General features: G+C 49.3%; 2 protein-coding genes across 4 annotated transcripts; both read right to left on the minus strand.

Annotated features, from left to right (window-relative positions):
- Positions 1 to 784: 784 nt before the first annotated feature.
- On the minus strand, positions 785 to 4,462 carry TMEM35A (transmembrane protein 35A). The gene is made up of 2 exons (XM_009924520.2): positions 4,109 to 4,462; positions 785 to 1,301 (listed from the first exon to the last, which is right to left on the minus strand). The coding sequence occupies exons 1-2, from the start codon at positions 4,226 to 4,228 to the stop codon at positions 915 to 917; spliced, it is 507 nt and encodes a 168-aa protein (XP_009922822.1). The 5' UTR covers positions 4,229 to 4,462; the 3' UTR covers positions 785 to 914.
- Positions 4,463 to 6,318: 1,856 nt separating this feature from the next.
- Positions 6,319 to 15,236, minus strand: TRMT2B (tRNA methyltransferase 2 homolog B). Of its 3 annotated transcripts, XM_069811230.1 has the most exons (13): positions 14,735 to 15,236; positions 14,125 to 14,392; positions 12,761 to 12,815; positions 12,229 to 12,348; positions 11,707 to 11,806; positions 10,620 to 10,690; positions 10,032 to 10,178; positions 9,797 to 9,891; positions 9,041 to 9,255; positions 8,811 to 8,912; positions 8,507 to 8,626; positions 7,407 to 7,506; positions 6,319 to 6,586 (listed from the first exon to the last, which is right to left on the minus strand). In XM_069811230.1, the coding sequence occupies exons 2-13, from the start codon at positions 14,304 to 14,306 to the stop codon at positions 6,460 to 6,462; spliced, it is 1,434 nt and encodes a 477-aa protein (XP_069667331.1). In that variant the 5' UTR covers positions 14,307 to 14,392; positions 14,735 to 15,236; the 3' UTR covers positions 6,319 to 6,459. The 3 variants fall into 3 exon arrangements, 2 of the variants coding, with proteins under 2 accessions (XP_069667331.1, XP_009922823.2); XM_009924521.2 differs by lacking the exon at positions 14,735 to 15,236 and having other exon boundaries at positions 14,125 to 14,713; XR_011329499.1 differs by lacking the exon at positions 14,735 to 15,236 and having other exon boundaries at positions 6,571 to 6,586; positions 8,468 to 8,626; positions 14,125 to 14,715.
- Between the last annotated feature and the right edge of the window lie 2,048 nt (positions 15,237 to 17,284).

The raw sequence follows: 17,284 nt of genomic DNA on the forward strand, positions 1-17,284 counted from the left end.
AGCAATAACCGACAATTCTATAAAGTTGCAGTAGTTGTGGAAAAAGGAATTTTTTTCTTGCAAGGAAATTGGGAGCCTGATGCTATTTGCCAACAGCAGACATATTCTGGAGTTTTTTGGACAGTTCTGCTCCCCATTCCCTCACCAGGGGTCCTTACTCTCTGCCAAGAGAGGTAAAGAGATGCCATTGCCTTGCGTGAAGCAGGCAGAAAATTACTGTTATCAGGCCATTGTCCAAGTTTTAGAGCCTGTGCAAAGTGTGGAAATCAAGGAAGATGCAAATAGTGCATCCCATGTTTTCCATGGATAACCAGTCCAAAGAAAGGACTGGGCACAGAGCCAGCAAAGGCTAAGAGATCCCTTTCAAACACAACAAACAGCACTTTTATGCTCAGTAGGGTCCTTTCCCCCCCCTTGACCGTGGAAGAGGAAATGTAGATTTGTGGATGGGGCTGCACAAGCCAGCACAGGGACACTCTGGTTATGTTCTACCCAGCCACTGTTGCCAAGACTGCGGTGTAGCAGAAGTGCATCCAGGCTAGGTTCCAACTGCCATGGGGCTTGGGGCAAATGCTCGGGGACTAATCTCCCCACTGCCAAGTTAGTGTGACTACCTGGCCAAGTCTTTGCCCATGCTCTCAGGCTGGTTTTGCAGCTCCTGCTGAGGCCAGTGCTATTCCAGCCAAGCTGCTAACTGCCTCCAAGCTGTCCTGGTGAAAACTAGCTTGTATTTTTCTACCTTACGGGGCAGCAGCAAAAGCAAGACTACAGTGTAGACATAACGTGTCTCTCAGACCCCAAGTGCAACTTTATTTATACAGACAAAAAATATGAATAGGTAAATAAAAAACAAATTTTCTGGGTGATTTTGGAGAGAGCTGCCTTGAGGGTCCGTATTTCTCACACGCACTCAACTAGGATACCTTCATTTTGCCTTTCTCAGGAGCTGCTTCATGGATGAGTGGCTGCTCATCCCCATTCACTGACAGGATCCTCTTTTCTGGCGGCTGCTCCTCAGGCTGGCGGGCAATCAGCAGACGACAGGTAAGCAGGATCCCAAAGACTAGTGCATGGGCGTAACGCTTGAGTGGATCCCCCACTAGCTGGTGGAAAAAGAGCACAGCCAGCACAAGGAGGAGGAGGAGAAAGTTGGCCACGTCTTTGGGGCGACCAGGCACCAGTGTCATGACAATGCCACATACCACTTCTAGGGCACCAATGCTCTTGCGGAGAAGGATGGAGCTGACTCCCATCTTCTTTAGCATGGGGAGGGCCCGCACGTAGCTTTTGTATGCTCGTTTCTGAAATCAAGCAGTAATAGCGTAGAACACCATGATGTGAGAAAGTAAAGGTGACTTCCATTGAAATAGACTGATCTGCAATATGACCTAAAGATCACTTCAATCATCACAGGCCCCTCTAGCACAATATCCAATCTGTACCCCTAAAGCTTCTGTTGGAGGGATATTAACACCATCAACCTGCAATTCCCCCTTCATAAGCTGTTGTCTCCTCACTGGAAAAAGTTCAGCAACCTAGCACCCATCTGTTGAGCTAGGACCTGGCCAGGTGTACCCTCTCCTGAAATCTGAAGTTCCGATTGCTCAAATTAGCAATGCAGAACCATGTTGTTAAAAAAAAGTACCTCTCTCTAAGAGCAGCTCGTCCTTTATAATTAATAACACACCTAGTCCCTGCAAAGCCAAGGCACAGCAAATAAAAGCAGAAGTCTCTACCTCAAAGCAACTTACAGTGTTTATGGGCACTACAATCTTAGCATGGGACTATACATCAAAGCTGAGATTCACCAACCCTATCCTTTGCTTACAGATGTTTATGATCCTTTCTTTCCTCAGATGAACGCAAGCTGACGTGACATCCTTTGCTCCCTGGTTTATGCTGGATTTAGAAGCAGTGTAAGCTGCAAGACAGCCTCCTTACACAGCTGCCTCATTGTTTCAGGGAAGAAACAACCTCTGTCCTTACACACATTCAAGTTCTTGCACGTGAACATTAGGTACTCGTGGGCTTATTGTTTTTGTTTGGTTTTTTTTTTTCAATCAAGTATTTCCTCTTTTTTATATATTTTCATAAAGCTCCTAATTATTGGAGACATTGAAATTATTTCCACTTACACTTGAGTGTACTATCCCTGCAGATATTCTTGCCATTGTGTTTTCTGCTTTCTACTCAGGGAGAGGGAAATGGAAGCTGAATCTCAGGTTGTCCAGCTCTCATGGGCACTGATCAGATTGTAGATTTACTGCCAGGTGATTTTGGAAACCTGCACTACAGGCACACAGAACTTCCCCACTTCTCTGTAAATTTTGCTGCTTCCTTCTATGAGGAGCTTACACTTCACATGTGGTTAAAAAATACACAGCATTGTCATATTTGCTACTAAATAATTGAAGATCTCATGACACATTTACTCTAAGTGTATGCATTGTAAGGATGCATTTTAAACATTCAGTGAATAAAACCTCAGAGCAGAGTATTTTTAAACAGTTGTGAAAAAATACAGCTTTTTAAAGAAATGTACTATCAGCATGTCCTAGAGTACTCTGGTGTTTTAACTATTTTGATAGACAAACTAGCATGTCTGTTTTTTGCTGAATAAAAACCTGCAAATTTGGTGTTGTAGGTAGGTAACAGAGGTTCTCTTTTTGCTGGGGCAAGAAGCCATGCTTACTGATTGGCAAGATCAGGTTTTCACTAACTGTCTCCATTACATGACAGACCACCCTGGTACACAGCGCAGCAAAAGCATGAAAGCCTAATGAGCCATGAACACATTACAATATGGGCTATTAAGAATGATGACGCTGTGTAATATCCAAGTACCTCTGCTTTCTCTTTGTAGAAACAGAGATCATTCCTACCTGTAGGCCTGACTTGGTAAAGCAGAAAGGGACAGAGAAATACTTTACAGAGCAAGGATTTTGCAATGCTTCTAAAGTCTCAGTGTTTTTTTCTGTCCCTTATGTAGCAGAAGCTTAAGAGCTTTGTTTTCTGGGCATTTTATCTCAGTCTTTTCCTCCCGAGTTACTTTTTGGTGATTCTCCTCTGTGAGATCCCTATGCTGCTGGGCTGCAGATGAGGCACTGCAATTCAGATGTTATTTGAGAGCTAAGGAAAAGCAGCTGGGCAGGTGGAGCAAAGGGAGAGAACAGAATGTACTGGAAACTTCCAGCACTATTTTTTTATGAGCACAAAAATTATACCAACACTTTTCAGCCACTGCAATAAATATAACAGGGGGTGGGAGTGGGGAGCAGGAGAATAAATAAATATAGACAAGGAAGCAAAACGTGGCAGCCAGTCCTTCACCTGCCTGCAGCTCGCAGCTGGCAAAAGCTCTGCAGCAGGGTTGGTCCTGGGCAGAGGGGAGCACAAACTAGCTCACCAGCTGAGAAATGCACACAGTGACTTCCCTTCCTCTCCTCACCCCTTTCCCATTAGGCAAGAGGAGGAGAGGCTCATTTCCCAGGCTAAAGAGAATAATAAGGTGACTATTAATAATATCTTCTTCTGCCAGCTAAGAATCTCAAAGCATTCCACAGTCATGAATTAGCCCCTGCACAAGTCCAGTGAGGCAGGGACAGTCAGTCTCAGTATCCTTGCTTTAAAGCACAGAATTTTGAGGATGATCATCTGGCTGCCAAAGCAGGCATCTGCTTTTCGTACCCCCAGTCTAGGGGGTAGGTATTCTCCCAGGGATCAGCTGTACGTGCCTGCTACATGTCTGGCACTTCTTCAAACCTTGCTTTTCAGAGACCCTTGCGTCCCCATCTTTTGCAGGCATCGGTGTGCTGTGCTACCCCCTCCTCCTTGCCTCCCCTCCCTGTCCTTATCCACAAGAGGTTTCTCCATGGATGGGCTCAGATGGAGCCCAGGCAAGGGCTGCCAGGATATCCTCGGCACTGTGTATTATTTGTTTCTCTCCGTGTCCATCAAATAAGGAGACAGATAAGCTTCTTCCCTCTCCCGCTCAGGGCTCCAGAGCGGTCACCCTCCGTGTATCCCACTGCAAACACTGCTGCTGCCGCAAGGTTGAGGGGAGAGAGCACTAATGCGTCTCCCTCCATGCTGCCACCGCCGTACTCACCATCTCATTGTAGGCATCTCTGCTGAGCCGAGGGGTCAGTTTGATGGTCCCCATAAAGACGAAAAAGAGCCCCAGGGCCACCGAGAGGGCGACGATGGTGATAGTCCTGGGAGATGCCATGGAGCCGCTGGGAACCGGTCCGGGGAACCGGTCCTGGGAACTGGTCCTAGCGAGGCCTTCTCGCTCTGGCTGCCAGCCCGGGCGGGAGGTAGTCCGTCACCATTGAAGGAGATGAGGAATAAAGCTGCAGAGGCGGCGAGGCTGACAGCGGGAGGGGGATTCAGCCTCCTCCACTTGGCAGCCTCCGGGTCCTAATGCCCCGCAACCATGCGGCCAGAGCCAGGCAGCTCTAGCACCTGCCCGGCGATGAGCATTGCCACCGCTCCTACCTCTAAGTCACCCTCTGTTTCCTTACACGTTCCATAAATTACCCACAGAAAGCTGAGACTGAGCCAGTTTTGGGGATGCGGATGGCAGCCAAACGCATAGCACTTGCTCAGCAGTGGGAAAACGGGGACATGTTAGCAGAGGGCACAAGAGTAACCTGCTACGGGGGAAGTCTTGTAGAAGTTGGAGGTCTCTTCTACATAGGCAGCTTTCAGTTTCAGATGCTCAGACACTAATACACAGCAAACAACATATTGCTTAATATATTTGCCCCAGAAAAGCAAAAAAGATGTCTTGCCCCTATGGCTCTCCTGGAACCTGATGCCCAAAAGGGATGGTGAGGCCACTGTGCCACCCTCCCCCATTGCAGATAAAACCTGTCCTGTATGTTCAGCTCTCCAGAGACTAGTGGAAAGGTTTCCTGATCCTCTGTTACTTCCTGATTTAAAGTCGTTATCTCTCCCCCTCTAATTTGCAACAAATTTCCTTTTGACAAAAGCATAGCCAGGGTAAGCAGAAAACCATTCAGATCTTGCAGCGAGAAGCCTAGGTATAATTATACAAAACAGAACTGCTGGAAAACTGCATCCTTTGCTATAAACTGAAAATAAGAGGCAGTAACAGTGTGCAAAAATCTTACACTCATGGGACAGTACAAGAGTGACACTTCCTATGCCTGTCAAGATTCTCCCCATCACCTCCCTTTCTGGCATAGTAAGTCTCAAGTCCTAAACAAATGTATTTTAAGCCCCCGTGGCTTGAGAACTGGTGGTTGTTGTTATTATTCCAAGCTCAGGGTTTCTTAAGACTCGAGCTACAAGTCTGAAAAATACAGGCAGCTCCCCTGTTTCCTTGGGAGTTTACCAGCCTTGATTCACCCAAATCAGATAGGGAATTCCTCTTTTGGATGAAAGAGTCAAATTTAACAGCCTGACTGTAGAAATGTGTTCTGCTACTGGTCTGGCCTAGATGACCAGGATAAACCAAAAGGTAACTTCAGTACAACATAAAAGTAAAAATCTAAAAAGAAAAATAAAAGGAACCCTCAAAACAACGTGAAGTTCACAAAACACAAGGGAACTCCGCTCACTCAGACCTACCTCCAGGCTGTAGCAGCTCCACCTTTTGAAGAGCTGGAGAGAACTTAACGTAACATTGAGGTTCACAGCTTGCCAGTCAGTGAGCATGGCAAGACAGATACAAAACACACTAAACTTTTGAATTAGCTATTGCAGAGCAACCTGGTGAGGAAATAACTTCTTGCTGCTGACATTTTCACAGGGCACTTCATATTTAGGTATCAGCAAGCATTAGTGGGGAAGGGGGAGGCAGGTGTGGAAGGAGAGACACTGAAACCTGTTCTCTCTTGATTTTGTTTTATAGAAGAAACTTTCTCATTGCCTCCAACTTACCCACGTGACTGATAGAGATTCAATATTGATTTTGGAAGTTTATACAGGAAATACTTCCCTGACCCCAAAAGCCAACATTTTCCCAGTCAAGCATGAGGATTTCTAGTTCCTACAGTTTCTTCATAGCAAGTTCGTTATCAACTTGAAAAACACCTGAAATATCCTTGAAGCAAGCAGAGAACTAATGGCATGGCAGTATTAGAAAATACAGTAGATGTTAGTACTTTGTATTCACATGTTGACGGTGAAAAACCACAACACCAGAGAGAGGGTATTTTCCAGACTACTTTAACCAGCAGCCCAAGAAAAGGTTTGCAGGAGAGGGAATGGTGATGAAATGCTGCAGAGAACCTTTTCACCCCAGAAATCCAAGTGTTTCCTTACAGAACAGTGTAGTTAGGCAACCCAAAGTAAGAGCAAAAGCAAAATTATTTATTTTTATACAACTTTCAAGTAAACAAGTTAAAATCCTAACTACATCGACTCCAGTCTTCAGGACAGTAGCTCTCAGCTTCTTCCCAAGCTCTCAGAGCTGGCATACCTGCCTCCTTGTTAGCGGGTGAACAGCAGCACCAGCTCACAATGAACAGTATGAGGAAACATGTCAAAAGGTATAGCCAATGCGGGGGCAAATGGCTCTCCTGCCAGCTTCTTCCCTGGGTCAGGTGGGCAGCACAGCCTGTGGAAAGCAAAGAGAGCATCCTTTACACCATCAGCAGAAGCCTTCCCACCGTTATCGGTAGCACAATAGCACAGAGGATGCACTAAGGAGGTATCGTGTGTTTGGCTAACATCCCTCAGAGTCTGCAGCTGACACTGGCTGAGGTCTGGAACCATCAATACTGAATCCCAAACCAGCTCTGAAAACCTCATGGACAAGCTAAAGAGTCAGTGGCAGCTTTAAAGCTCCCTTTCTCACAAGCAATCCCAGCTGAAAGGTACTTGATACCCTTAGGAAATAATCCTCAGTTTTGCACTACCTGCATTGGTTACCTGCAGACAGTTATCACCTGCAAACAGGCCTGCCCCAGATAAAGACTTAGCTATATGATTAACCCTAAGCAGGTGACTAATCCCTTTCGCTTCACTTCATTGGCTAGGGGCCAACCTTCCCTCAGTGAACCCAGTGGACTCCACATCCCACATCCAGATGTGCTATTTTGTTGGGGAAGGATGCACAATACCATTATAGCATGTTTGCATTATTTTCTATTCCTTACTGATGCACTAAAGCATCCTGCTGGAACATAAAACCCGAAGAATACCTGCTACCTTAAACCAGTGAGCGCAGCTTGCAGGTAAACCCAAAGTAACACAGAAGCATAAACCACTTCTTACCATGCACTGACTAGTCCTGTATCACACCTGCAGAACTCACCCAGTGAAATTCAGTCGCAACAAAAACCCTCCTAAACCAAGGTCAGATATTTATGTCCTTGTCTGGACATAATAGGGTCTGTCACTAAGGTCAGTGGAAAGGAAGAGAGGAGGGTGCTCACTCAAGAAAGTTCCTCATGGCTTCACCTTCTGGCTTGCAGGAGACGTAGAGCAGCCTTCGGATAGGCTTGCAGTTTCGGATGGCTCGCACAACCCTGTAATCTACAAAAAAAGATAATGTGCTTTCCCAGTGACCCACCACCATGAGCTCTCCAGAAGGAACGATCGCACAGCAAGCATCACAGAACTGCAGTGCACTGTCAAAAATACAGGGAAAAAAGAATATACATATTTTTCCATGTCGTGTCACAGATGCAGGCTTTTAGAAGGCCAGGGATGCAACCCATGCTGCTAACAGCTCAGCTGTTTTGGCAGGGTAGAGCAGTGGGAGAAATCCCTCTGGGAAGCAGAGGGATGAAGGATGAGAGAAAAATTGGACACAGAGGCACATAAAACCTTCCACACACACTTGTGAGACTGCATCTGGGCACCAGGACTGGTTTAGGACTTCCCAATACACACTGGAGCAAGTCCAGTGGAGACCACTAAGACAGTTAGAGGGCTGGGGCACGGCACGCACAAGGAGAGTGTGAGGGCTGCAGTTATTCAGCCTGGGGAAGAGAAGGTGAGCAGGGATCCATTTGCTATCTTCACGGGCCTCATGGGGGGATTACAGAGAAGATGGAGCCACAATCTCCTCAGAGGGGTACAAGAAGAGGATGAGAGGCAACAGATGCGCTGCAGCAAGGGGAAATTCTGATTAAATATACTAGGTAAAACATTTTCAGGAAAGGGTATCTACCCTTGGACACATTCAAACCTCAACTGGGCTTTATAGCCCTGTGCAACCCTATACAACTCTGAAGCTGGCCTTGCTTTATTTGGGAGATTGCACCACAGACCTCCAGAGGCTCCTTCTCTCCTAAATAATTCTGTGAGCCTATGAAAGATGGAAAAAAGATTAGAGCTGTCTGCTTTAAAGAGGAAGCATGATAAAGGCACTGAAAACAACAGCTCTGTGGGATTTTAACTGCTGTCAGCAACAAGGCAAGAAACTAGAAAGCTAAGCAAGCAGAGGGTTTGGAGCCAGTACAACAGGTCTCCCCGAAGTTGTTCAAAATACTCTGTTTTCAAGATGAAAATAAACAGCATATTCTCTCACGGAGCCCAGCCCGAGATGGGTTCACCACAGCAACAAGGGGTTGGGCATCCTCCCACGATGACAGGAGTTGTGGTAACACGGTCTCTGCCTTTCCACTGTGAAACTCACAGTTTGAAATTCCTGTGAAGCAAAAAGCAGCCACATGAACTCAGCAGTCAGTCTCACCAGATGTTAGGTATAACATGAAGTACTGCCCTGGAGGGGCTGTGTGGAGGTAACTTGTTAAAATCCCTCTGCTCCCTTCTGCTTCCAATTTTTTCAGCAGTTAGTTTGAAACTTTCTGCCATGGCTAGTTTGAACTCACCATTGAATGCTGCATTCCACCTGGCATCCTCTATTGCCTTCACCACCACCTCAATACCAATAATCTTGGACACTTGGTGAGCCAGAGAGAGACCAATTGTGCCTGGAAACAAGGGAAACAAAAATACTCCGTACATCCATGCTGAAGAAACAAGCCTTTAGATAGTGGGGATCATTTTTGGCACGCAAAGCACCAGCCCTGGGAGCCAGGGTCACACAGCCCCCACTCACCTGTTCCACAGCAGATGTCGAGCAGGATGGTGTCGCCACCAGCCTGACTCAGCTCTCCGACGACCTGGTACAGAACTTCTGCTGCACCCGTGTTTACTTGGAAAAAGGCATCTGGAGAGATGCGAAACTTCAGGCCTAGCACTTCTTCAAAGATGTGTGGCTCTCCGTGAAGGAGCTGGAAGGGGGACTCCTCATGGGAGCAGCGTGTCCTGGTGCTAGCAGAGCACAACAAACCTAGCTGTTAGACGGCAGCAGAGAGGCAGCTGATTTCCATTTCCATTCCTGGGATGCTTATGTGCAAGGGAGGATGGTTCTCCCCCCACCAACTTTTATTTCCTGTAAGCCTTTCAACAGGATCAAAGAATTTTGATTCTTTATAAGGGATCTGTAACTTGCACAGCCTAGTATTCATTAAAAGGATCAAAATTATTTTGCAGAAGGCAGCAGTCCTAGGGTCTATTCCCCAGTTTTGCTGCTAATGTGATTTACTATCTTGGGGAAGCCACTGTAGGTTTTTTTCTTTAGTTTCTCAGGCTCATAATTCCCATGAGGTAGAGCCGTAGTGTATTCAAGTATTTCAGGTCTGGGAAAACAAAAGATGTGGCCATCTCAAAACCACATCTGCAAGAAGCATCCAAACATCTGTCATTCTCTTCAAGCACTCCCTGAACTGGTAGAATTTGACTTTGATCAGAGAAGGGGGGAGAAAAAGGAGGTGATTTTGTTTCCACTGTTTCCCTGTGTCAAGACATATACCTCTCTTGGAAATATAGTGAAGTCAAGGCACAGATCGTTCCAGGTCCACACATGAAGAACTCCTTAAGCAATGCTTTCTGAGTAGCCAGTGCCTCCTGTCAAGAGCAAAAAAGGAAAACCTAGCTGTTTGGGTAATCTGATTAAACACCTCTCCCCAGCGATACACCTAGCAAGCTCAGGTCAGCCAGATACCTGATGTGCCTCTTGCTGGGTGCTCTGTGCTCCATGTACTCACCTGGCCCAGCTCCTGGGGGTGGAAGGTGATGATAGCCATGGTGTGACCATGCCTGGTGGTCCGTACCACGAGCTCCCGCCAGTGCCCACCTTCATGGAAGAGGATGCAGGGGTCCAGGGAGGAGTGACGGATGAACTCCTCATAGCACTGAGCGGAGGGGAAATGGCACTTGTGGTACAGCGAAGACAACTGGGCTGGTCTTAGCATAACTCTGTGCACCCCAAACAGGTGACCCTTCCTCCAGCATAATCTTTTTTTTTCTGTTTGATTTCAATACACTGAGTGAAAGGTCTTTCCAAGTTCTTGGAAGACAAGACATTTTAATAATTTCAATTCTTATGTATTTTAACAGATTGGCAGGAATTTATTGTCACTTGATTAACTTCATTCTTTGGGACAGTTTAGAGGCTGCAACATTAACATGCAAGTTTAAAAAAACCATTTATCCATCAACCAGTCAGGCCTGTTCACAACATGAAAATGGACTTGAAAACACAGCCTAACTAAAATTACAACGTTCTCCCAAATAAGAGTTATGGCAGTGCCTCTACTCCACAGTCTAGGGACAGACATGACTTACTCATTTACCTCAGCTACTTGTTTGTGTTCTGGGGGTATGTTCTCCATGTGGTTGGCTTTCACACAGACAATATTTCTTGCTGGAGAGAGACAGACAGGTATTTAATTGTTTTGTTTCAGGGCACATAAACCACTGTAGCATCTGACATGATAAACTGTGAGAGGCCTTTCCCCTGAATTCTCCCACTGTACAAAAAAAAGGAAGAAAAAAAAAAAACCACCTGGTATCTAAGTGCCCCACTAAATCCTGGGATGTTCTGGGTACTTGCAGTCTGCAGGACCTGCCAGAATTCCCTTTGCCAGTGATAACTGTCACTCACTTCCATGAAGAGGTTGGAGCTCTGGGAGCTTTTTAAATGTCCTCTAGCAACTCCCAAATGACCCACTGCACTGTTCTTAAAGTAAGGGAGCCAGAGCAGAGCAAGCTGGTTTTCTAACTGGAGAATAATGGTGTGGGCTTACAGCAGCAAAACAGTTTAGGTTGCCTGGAAAACAGCATTCCCACTTCAGTTTAAATGCTATCAGAGGTAAAATGCATCCATGGAATTATTTTTCAATGAGAAAAGTACACAGCAATCACCCCAGCACCTCTTGCTATGGGTGCTGGCAAGCAAAACCCAGTACAGACGGTATGAACAAGCTCACCACTGAGCAGCCTGCAAGGAGCACACAGCTCACATCTTTGCTGCACAAAACCAAACTGTCTCATGCATCCCAAACGCTCCAATGTTGCTCTGCTGCTTATGGACATGCACCCCCCCCCCCCCCGCCCCAATGCTCTCCCTGCTCAGCACAGGCCCCCAGCACACGCCAAAAACACAGGAACAGCATAATTAAGAATAACAAAGCTAAATCCTGCAGGGGCTGCTACCACAGCTGTTGTCCTTACTGCTGTATTTAGCAAATTAGAAGCTGGTGTTTCTTCAGAGGCTAATGAAGTGAGGTTTTAAAATTGCTGCCCCAGACTTGGTGGTGTTTCTGTTGGCATCCCCCACGATTCAGGCTTCTAACTTGGGTGGAGGCTGTCACAGCAGAGCCTTGCCCCAACCCAGCCCATACCAGCAGTTTTCTACCCAGCTCCTTGTCCTGCGCTGACCTCTGCCAGTTCCCACATACAACCCCACGGTTTTGGGGTTCCCATCCGGTCCTCGGTTCACAGAGAAAGTAGATTTGTTTCGGTAGCCATTAATGATGGGCTGAAGGAGAAAAGAAGGAAAAGTAAAGCCTTGGATTAAAAGAAAAAGAGAAAGTAATGGAGGAAAGCCAAAACCCAGCCTGGTTGTTCTGTCGGCAACATGGGAAGATACACATGAATGTGCAAAACGCAGAAATGGAGCTTGTGCATGAGGCCCCCAGTACTTCCACTCGGGAAGAAGAAATGGCTCTCTGTGACATAACAGTGACAGGTTTATCAGGGAAGGCTTGGGCACAAAAAAGGGCTCCTAATCACTGGGCTTGTTTCACTCCCTGGCAGTCACAGGCTGCAAAGCAGAAGCTAGCAAAGACTGCCACAGACACATTCTCTGCAACCAAGTAACCCCTGCCATGAGACTCTTTGGGAGTCGAGTGGGAGACTGTCAGTGGCTCAGCGGGGACAGCGTCCCCACAGGATACTCACTGAAGGGACTACAGGCTGGAGAGGACAGCAGAGTCCATCAGGTTTCTGTGCATCTATGCCCAGCTTCTCAAGACGAGATGCCAGTGTCTGCAAAATCTTCCTCTGGCTTTGATACTTCACCTGCAGAGGAGTCCTAAGCCAGAAATACTCTTACAGGACCACACAACAGGGGGCAGCTCTTCATCACCCACCTCTGGGAAGGGCAACAGGAGGGAATACTGCAAGTGGGATATAGTCCCAGAGGAACTCTGCCTTTCTCATCACCACAGCTGCTTGGAGCAATGGGAAGAGAGAGAAATCCTGTGTCCATGGTCCCCAAGTGCTGGCCTGGAGCACTTGGTCACACACACCATCCACAGGGAACCTCCCAGTTCTATCCTTCACAATAACTAAAGAATTAAAGCAGCAGTAAATAGGGTCTGAAGAGTTTACAGCATTAAGTGACTAAGACGCTAAGGGTTGTTGCTCAAGGGGGACAGGAGGGACAGCTGGGGCAACACGACAGAGAAAAGTCCATGTAAGCGCATCTTACCTGCAGCTGCTCTTGATAGGGAAGTCTCCACAGTGGAGTCACCGCGTTCGCTAACCTGGAAAGCACAACATCGCAGCAGTGCCCAGAGCTACTTGCCTCCTGATACTTATGGCATAACATCCCCACCATCTCCTTCATGGGGAGGACCATTCTGGTATGGGCTCTGCACCAGAGCTGGATGTGAACATCCAAACTCCCTTTTCGTGGCACCTTCCTGGTGCAGAATACTTGTGGCTGGAAGAGGGACCCAGGAACCACAATGACCAACTCTCAAAGGCTGAGCCTTTGGCAGAAGACTGACCAGCAATGCCTTGGTGTCCTGGGTAACCCAGGTATCTTTCTTATCCCCTCTAGAAGACAGGGCCAGGAACAGCGTTTCCCCACACACAGAGACCCAGAGATGCCCTGCCAAGCCTTGGGTGAGATCTGACTCCAGGCTGGCAAAGCCAGGGGAATGAGTATTCAGATGTTACTGGGGTCAGAGGGGAAAAAAAACCCCAAAGTGCAGAGAAGGGAACAAAAAAGAGATTATGTTGTAGCTTCAGATAGGCTCTGTTGCTTTGTCCCACTGAATCAGAGGCTTTGGCCATCCCTTGCTGCTCTGAGGACTGCCCAAGTCCCATCTCCCTGGAGTTTTCCCCTAAAAGAGCAAGATGCTTCCTTTCATCACTCAGTGCATCCATCCTGCATCATCTACCTGCTCACATTTCCAGCCACTACTACATCTTTTTGCTAATGCTAATTAAATTCACCGCAGTCAAGTGCACAGTTTGTGTGTAGCACGCAGGGAATTACAGGCTGCCCACTCTCACTGGCTCAGCCACCCACACAGCAGCAGTTTATAAATAAACCTCGGAACCTGCCACTACTTGCACCTGAAGCAGGGCGAGCAAGAACAAAACACATACAAGCCGATTTAAAAAAAAAAGACAGAGTAAGGTGCGAGGTGGATATGATCCAAACTATCATAACTATCCATCAACTACTGGCTCACTGAGCCCATGGAGAACCTCACCCCACAGCTGGATAAGCTGCCGTTATTGTTTCCTGGGATTTTTGGATCTGCTTCCAAAGCAACCAGCGCCAGCTGCTTTCAGGCACAGAACTGCAAATCAAACAGACTATTACTTTTTGCTTGCCAGTATGGCAACTGCTCTGCTCCTGCTCCTTTCCTCTTAGACCTTTTTGTTTCTTTTCCATTATTCCTATCCCCAGGCGAAGCTCCAGGGAAGCCAGCTGAGCCCTGGCTCTTCTATTCCTACTGGGGAGAGCTGGGCGTTCGTGAAACCCCCAACTGACTGCTCTAACCGCTTCAGGTGCTTGGTGCTTTGGAAGAATGCTTGGTCATTTTGGAATTGCGGTACCTCTCCTCCCAGGAGGAACCTGGCAGGCTGCAGCCCTGCCGGGCCTTTTTCTTCTCCTTCCACTTTGCTGCTGTCTTCTTCTCTGTCAGCAGGCTGTGGTCCTGACCGGGCAGGCTGCTCAAGTGAGCACCCGAAGGGCAAAGGCGCCAGTGCGGTAGCCTCAACGCGCAGGACAGAGCCATGGTGGGAAGGAAAGGGGCTGCACCCCTGCAAGCAGCACAGCGGGCCCAAAGTCAGCGTCCCAGGAAGTGGCACGTCAGCTACGGATCTGGAGGCGGGTAGAGAAAAACACCACGCTCGGGGCCAGGTCCGCTCCAGAAAGGAAACCACTTAAGTTTAAAAATACCCACGGCCGGTCTGACCAGCGGGTGCATTCTCCCTTGGCTCGGAGCTGCCGGGCGGTGCTGGTAGCGCAGCGAGGGGCCCTGCCCGGGGCCGAGCGGGAGGCGCGGAGGGAACGGGCAGCAAAAAGCGGCGTTTCGTTCCCCGGCCGCAGGCGACCGGCCTCCGGCGGCCACCGCGCTGGGGCTCGGCAAGCAGCGCCCGCTGCCAGTCCCCGCCGGCCCGGCCCGGCCCAGCCCTGCCACTCTTCCCGTAGCTCGGCCCCCACCTCGCCCGGCGAAAAGCTCGCTCCTTCCGCTGGCGGCCGGCCGCCTCCCCGCGCGCCCGGGTCTCGCCGCCCTGCGCAGCGTCCGCGGCCGAGAAGCCTCCCCGGCCCAGGGAGCCCCGCGCCAGGGCCAGCTCCCCCCCCCACGCCCCAGGGCGGGACGGGGCCCTCTGCTCGGCGGCGAGTCCCGCCGCGCTCCCGGGGCCCGCGCCTTACCTCCCGGCGCCCCAGCCCCGCCGCGGGCTCCGGCCCGGCGCTCTCCGGGTCCGTCCGCGGCAACGGGGCGCGGGGCGGGGCCCGAGCCGCTCCCCGAGCCGCCCCGGGGCGGCGAGCTGTGCCCCAAAGGCGCCCGCCTCCCGTTCGCGGCGCGGAGCCCCGGCACGCCCCGGCCCTCTGCGCAGGCAGGAGCGCAGGGCGGCCGGGCAGCCCCCCCTCGCCCCCTACCCCGGCGGCCGGGAGCGCCCTGCGCGGGGAAGGCTGCGGAGGAGGGCGGCAGCCGCGCAGGGCCTGAGAGCAGCCCGCCGAGCGGGGCGAGGGGGCGGCACCGGCCGATGTCACCGCAGCTCGCCCCGAACGGGCGCCTGAGGCAGAGAGCGCCGCAGCGGGAGCGAGCGGGCTGCCATCCGTTCTGCCCCGGGCTGTTGGCGTCCCGGAGAATTCTGCGAAGGAGCGGCCCTGGAGCTCCCGGGACTGCGGGAGAGGGAAACTGCCCCGGAGCAGCGCCCGCAGAGAGCCCAGAGCCTCTCCCGGGCTCCTGCGGGCAGACGAGGCTGTCTGCTTGCTCCGTTTTGCCGGCACAAATGGCGATGACTGCAGCTGCGGTCGCTCCCAGCCCTGGTGCCTCCAGGAGGGCTCTCGACAGCGGCCCAGAATTACCTGTGCACAGTTTTTAAGTATGATGATTTCAGACAATCTAGGCATCTTAGAGAGGTCTCTTGTCTGGGAGTTCACACAGCCAGCTGTCGCTCGAGCCCCTAAAAAGCGAGGGTAGAACGGTCACGGTCTTTGGATAGCCACTACATCATAGTGGAGTAACAGTTTCATCTGTTTTAATTGAGAAGGAGAGGCTCATAAGTACTTCCGATGCACGGATTTGGGGTTTTTGCTTCACGGCATGGCACGTCCGTAGCTAACTTCACTATAAAATAACATCAAATTCTGAATGAAGCATCTATCAACTGTAATTTTGTCTAGGCAAAAAAAAGCTTTGTGCTAATTGGCTCTTCTTAGGTACTGTAGGGATGAATGGCTGCCCTTCGGCTAGGAACACCGCAAGTTCCTACTTATTTAAGTGCGGAACCTGAAAAACATTTGAAGAACAAACCCTGGAAAAGCATTTGAAAAAAACTGCTGTCTCTCGACCCAAATATTAAAATCAGAAGTGCACGTAATACCACCGTTATACCAGAATTACCTCTTGCCTCTGTCTTCTCCCCTAGCTGTGCAAACGGGACTGCTCTCTCTCCCAAAGCCTCGGCCTTCTGCGGGGACTCTGGGGAGCGTTTGCTGCAAGCGCTCATTTCATTTACCATTAGCCGGGTGTACTAGAATTGCTCTTTATTTGTGCGACACACACAATTATTCGGGGACCGCCGGGGTGTCTCTGGCTTCCAGAATAAAGCATCCCCTTCTTGAGATTGCATCTTAAAGCTGAAGAAATTTGGCTAGGCCTGTAGGCAACAGCTGGGTGCAGCAAAGACAGCGGGTTCCTTTCTTTTCTCATCTAAAGACAGACTGCCTTCACCTAGGTACTGGAAAAGGTCCCAATAAGCAGAAGGCAAGAGGCAGAAGTGCCCAACAGCAGTCAGGAATAGCAGCTGAAGGGAACTGAGCAAACAGTCCGTTCAAATAACTCATCCTTCTCCACCTCCACCATTAATTCTTGTTCCTAATTACCCTCAGCTGTAGTGGATTTGCCATCTTGCAATCTCAGTTCTCCAGGTTGCCAGCTGTTCTACAGAAAACGTAGTCAGGCCACGGTTATGGATTTATGCACACCGGCCGCCCTAACAGGGTCCAGCCCTAGGATCCTGCTGAAAATGCAATCAATGTCCGAGTGAAGGTTTCTGATGCCTCTTTTATTAGTTCTCAGGTCACAGCTCGAGCTGCGTGCCTCTGGAGAGGGACCCCTACCCCAGATCGCACCCCTCAATTATACCCAGCACCCAATCCCCAAGTCTAATCACTTAATTCTGGTCAGCGGTCTCTTGATTTCTTACTGGTTTTCACTGTCGCCGAGCCAGCCTTCTTCTGAAGTTACTTCATTCTCTTGGAATTGTTTCCTTGGTCCTCATCTTCTTCGTTCTGCTCGTATCTGCCGGATTCAGCTAGTTCTGTGTTAGCAGCATTAGTTTTATCAAAAAGTTTACTCTCAGTCAGCTCTCGCGGCCTAAGGCTTCAACTACTTTAGCTTCTACTGCCAAGCTACTAACGCTAAACGAGACTGTTCAGAGAGAAGAATACAGTTAATTGCATTTCTTCTGTAACAGTCCTCCCTTTGTTTCTTTCAGGCATCCCTGCCCATCTATAGTTGGTCTTGTATGAGGACTCTTC

Source organism: Haliaeetus albicilla, chromosome 23 (genome assembly GCF_947461875.1).
Source record: "Haliaeetus albicilla chromosome 23, bHalAlb1.1, whole genome shotgun sequence".
Taxonomy (NCBI): Eukaryota; Metazoa; Chordata; class Aves; order Accipitriformes; family Accipitridae; genus Haliaeetus; species Haliaeetus albicilla.

Coding starts and splice junctions, on each gene's coding strand:
- TMEM35A (XM_009924520.2), bottom strand. CDS start 4,228: ATGGCATCTCCCAGGACTATCACCATCGTCGCCCTCTCGGTGGCCCTG. Junction 1,302..4,108: donor GAGATGCCTACAATGAGATG/GTGAGTACGGCG, acceptor GCTTGATTTCAG/AAACGAGCATACAAAAGCTA.
- TRMT2B (XM_069811230.1), bottom strand. CDS start 14,306: ATGGCTCTGTCCTGCGCGTTGAGGCTACCGCACTGGCGCCTTTGCCCT. Junction 12,349..12,760: donor CCTATCAAGAGCAGCTGCAG/GTAAGATGCGCT, acceptor ACTCCTCTGCAG/GTGAAGTATCAAAGCCAGAG. Junction 7,507..8,506: donor CCCATCTCGGGCTGGGCTCC/GTGAGAGAATAT, acceptor CTTTTTTTGTAG/ATTACAGGGTTGTGCGAGCC.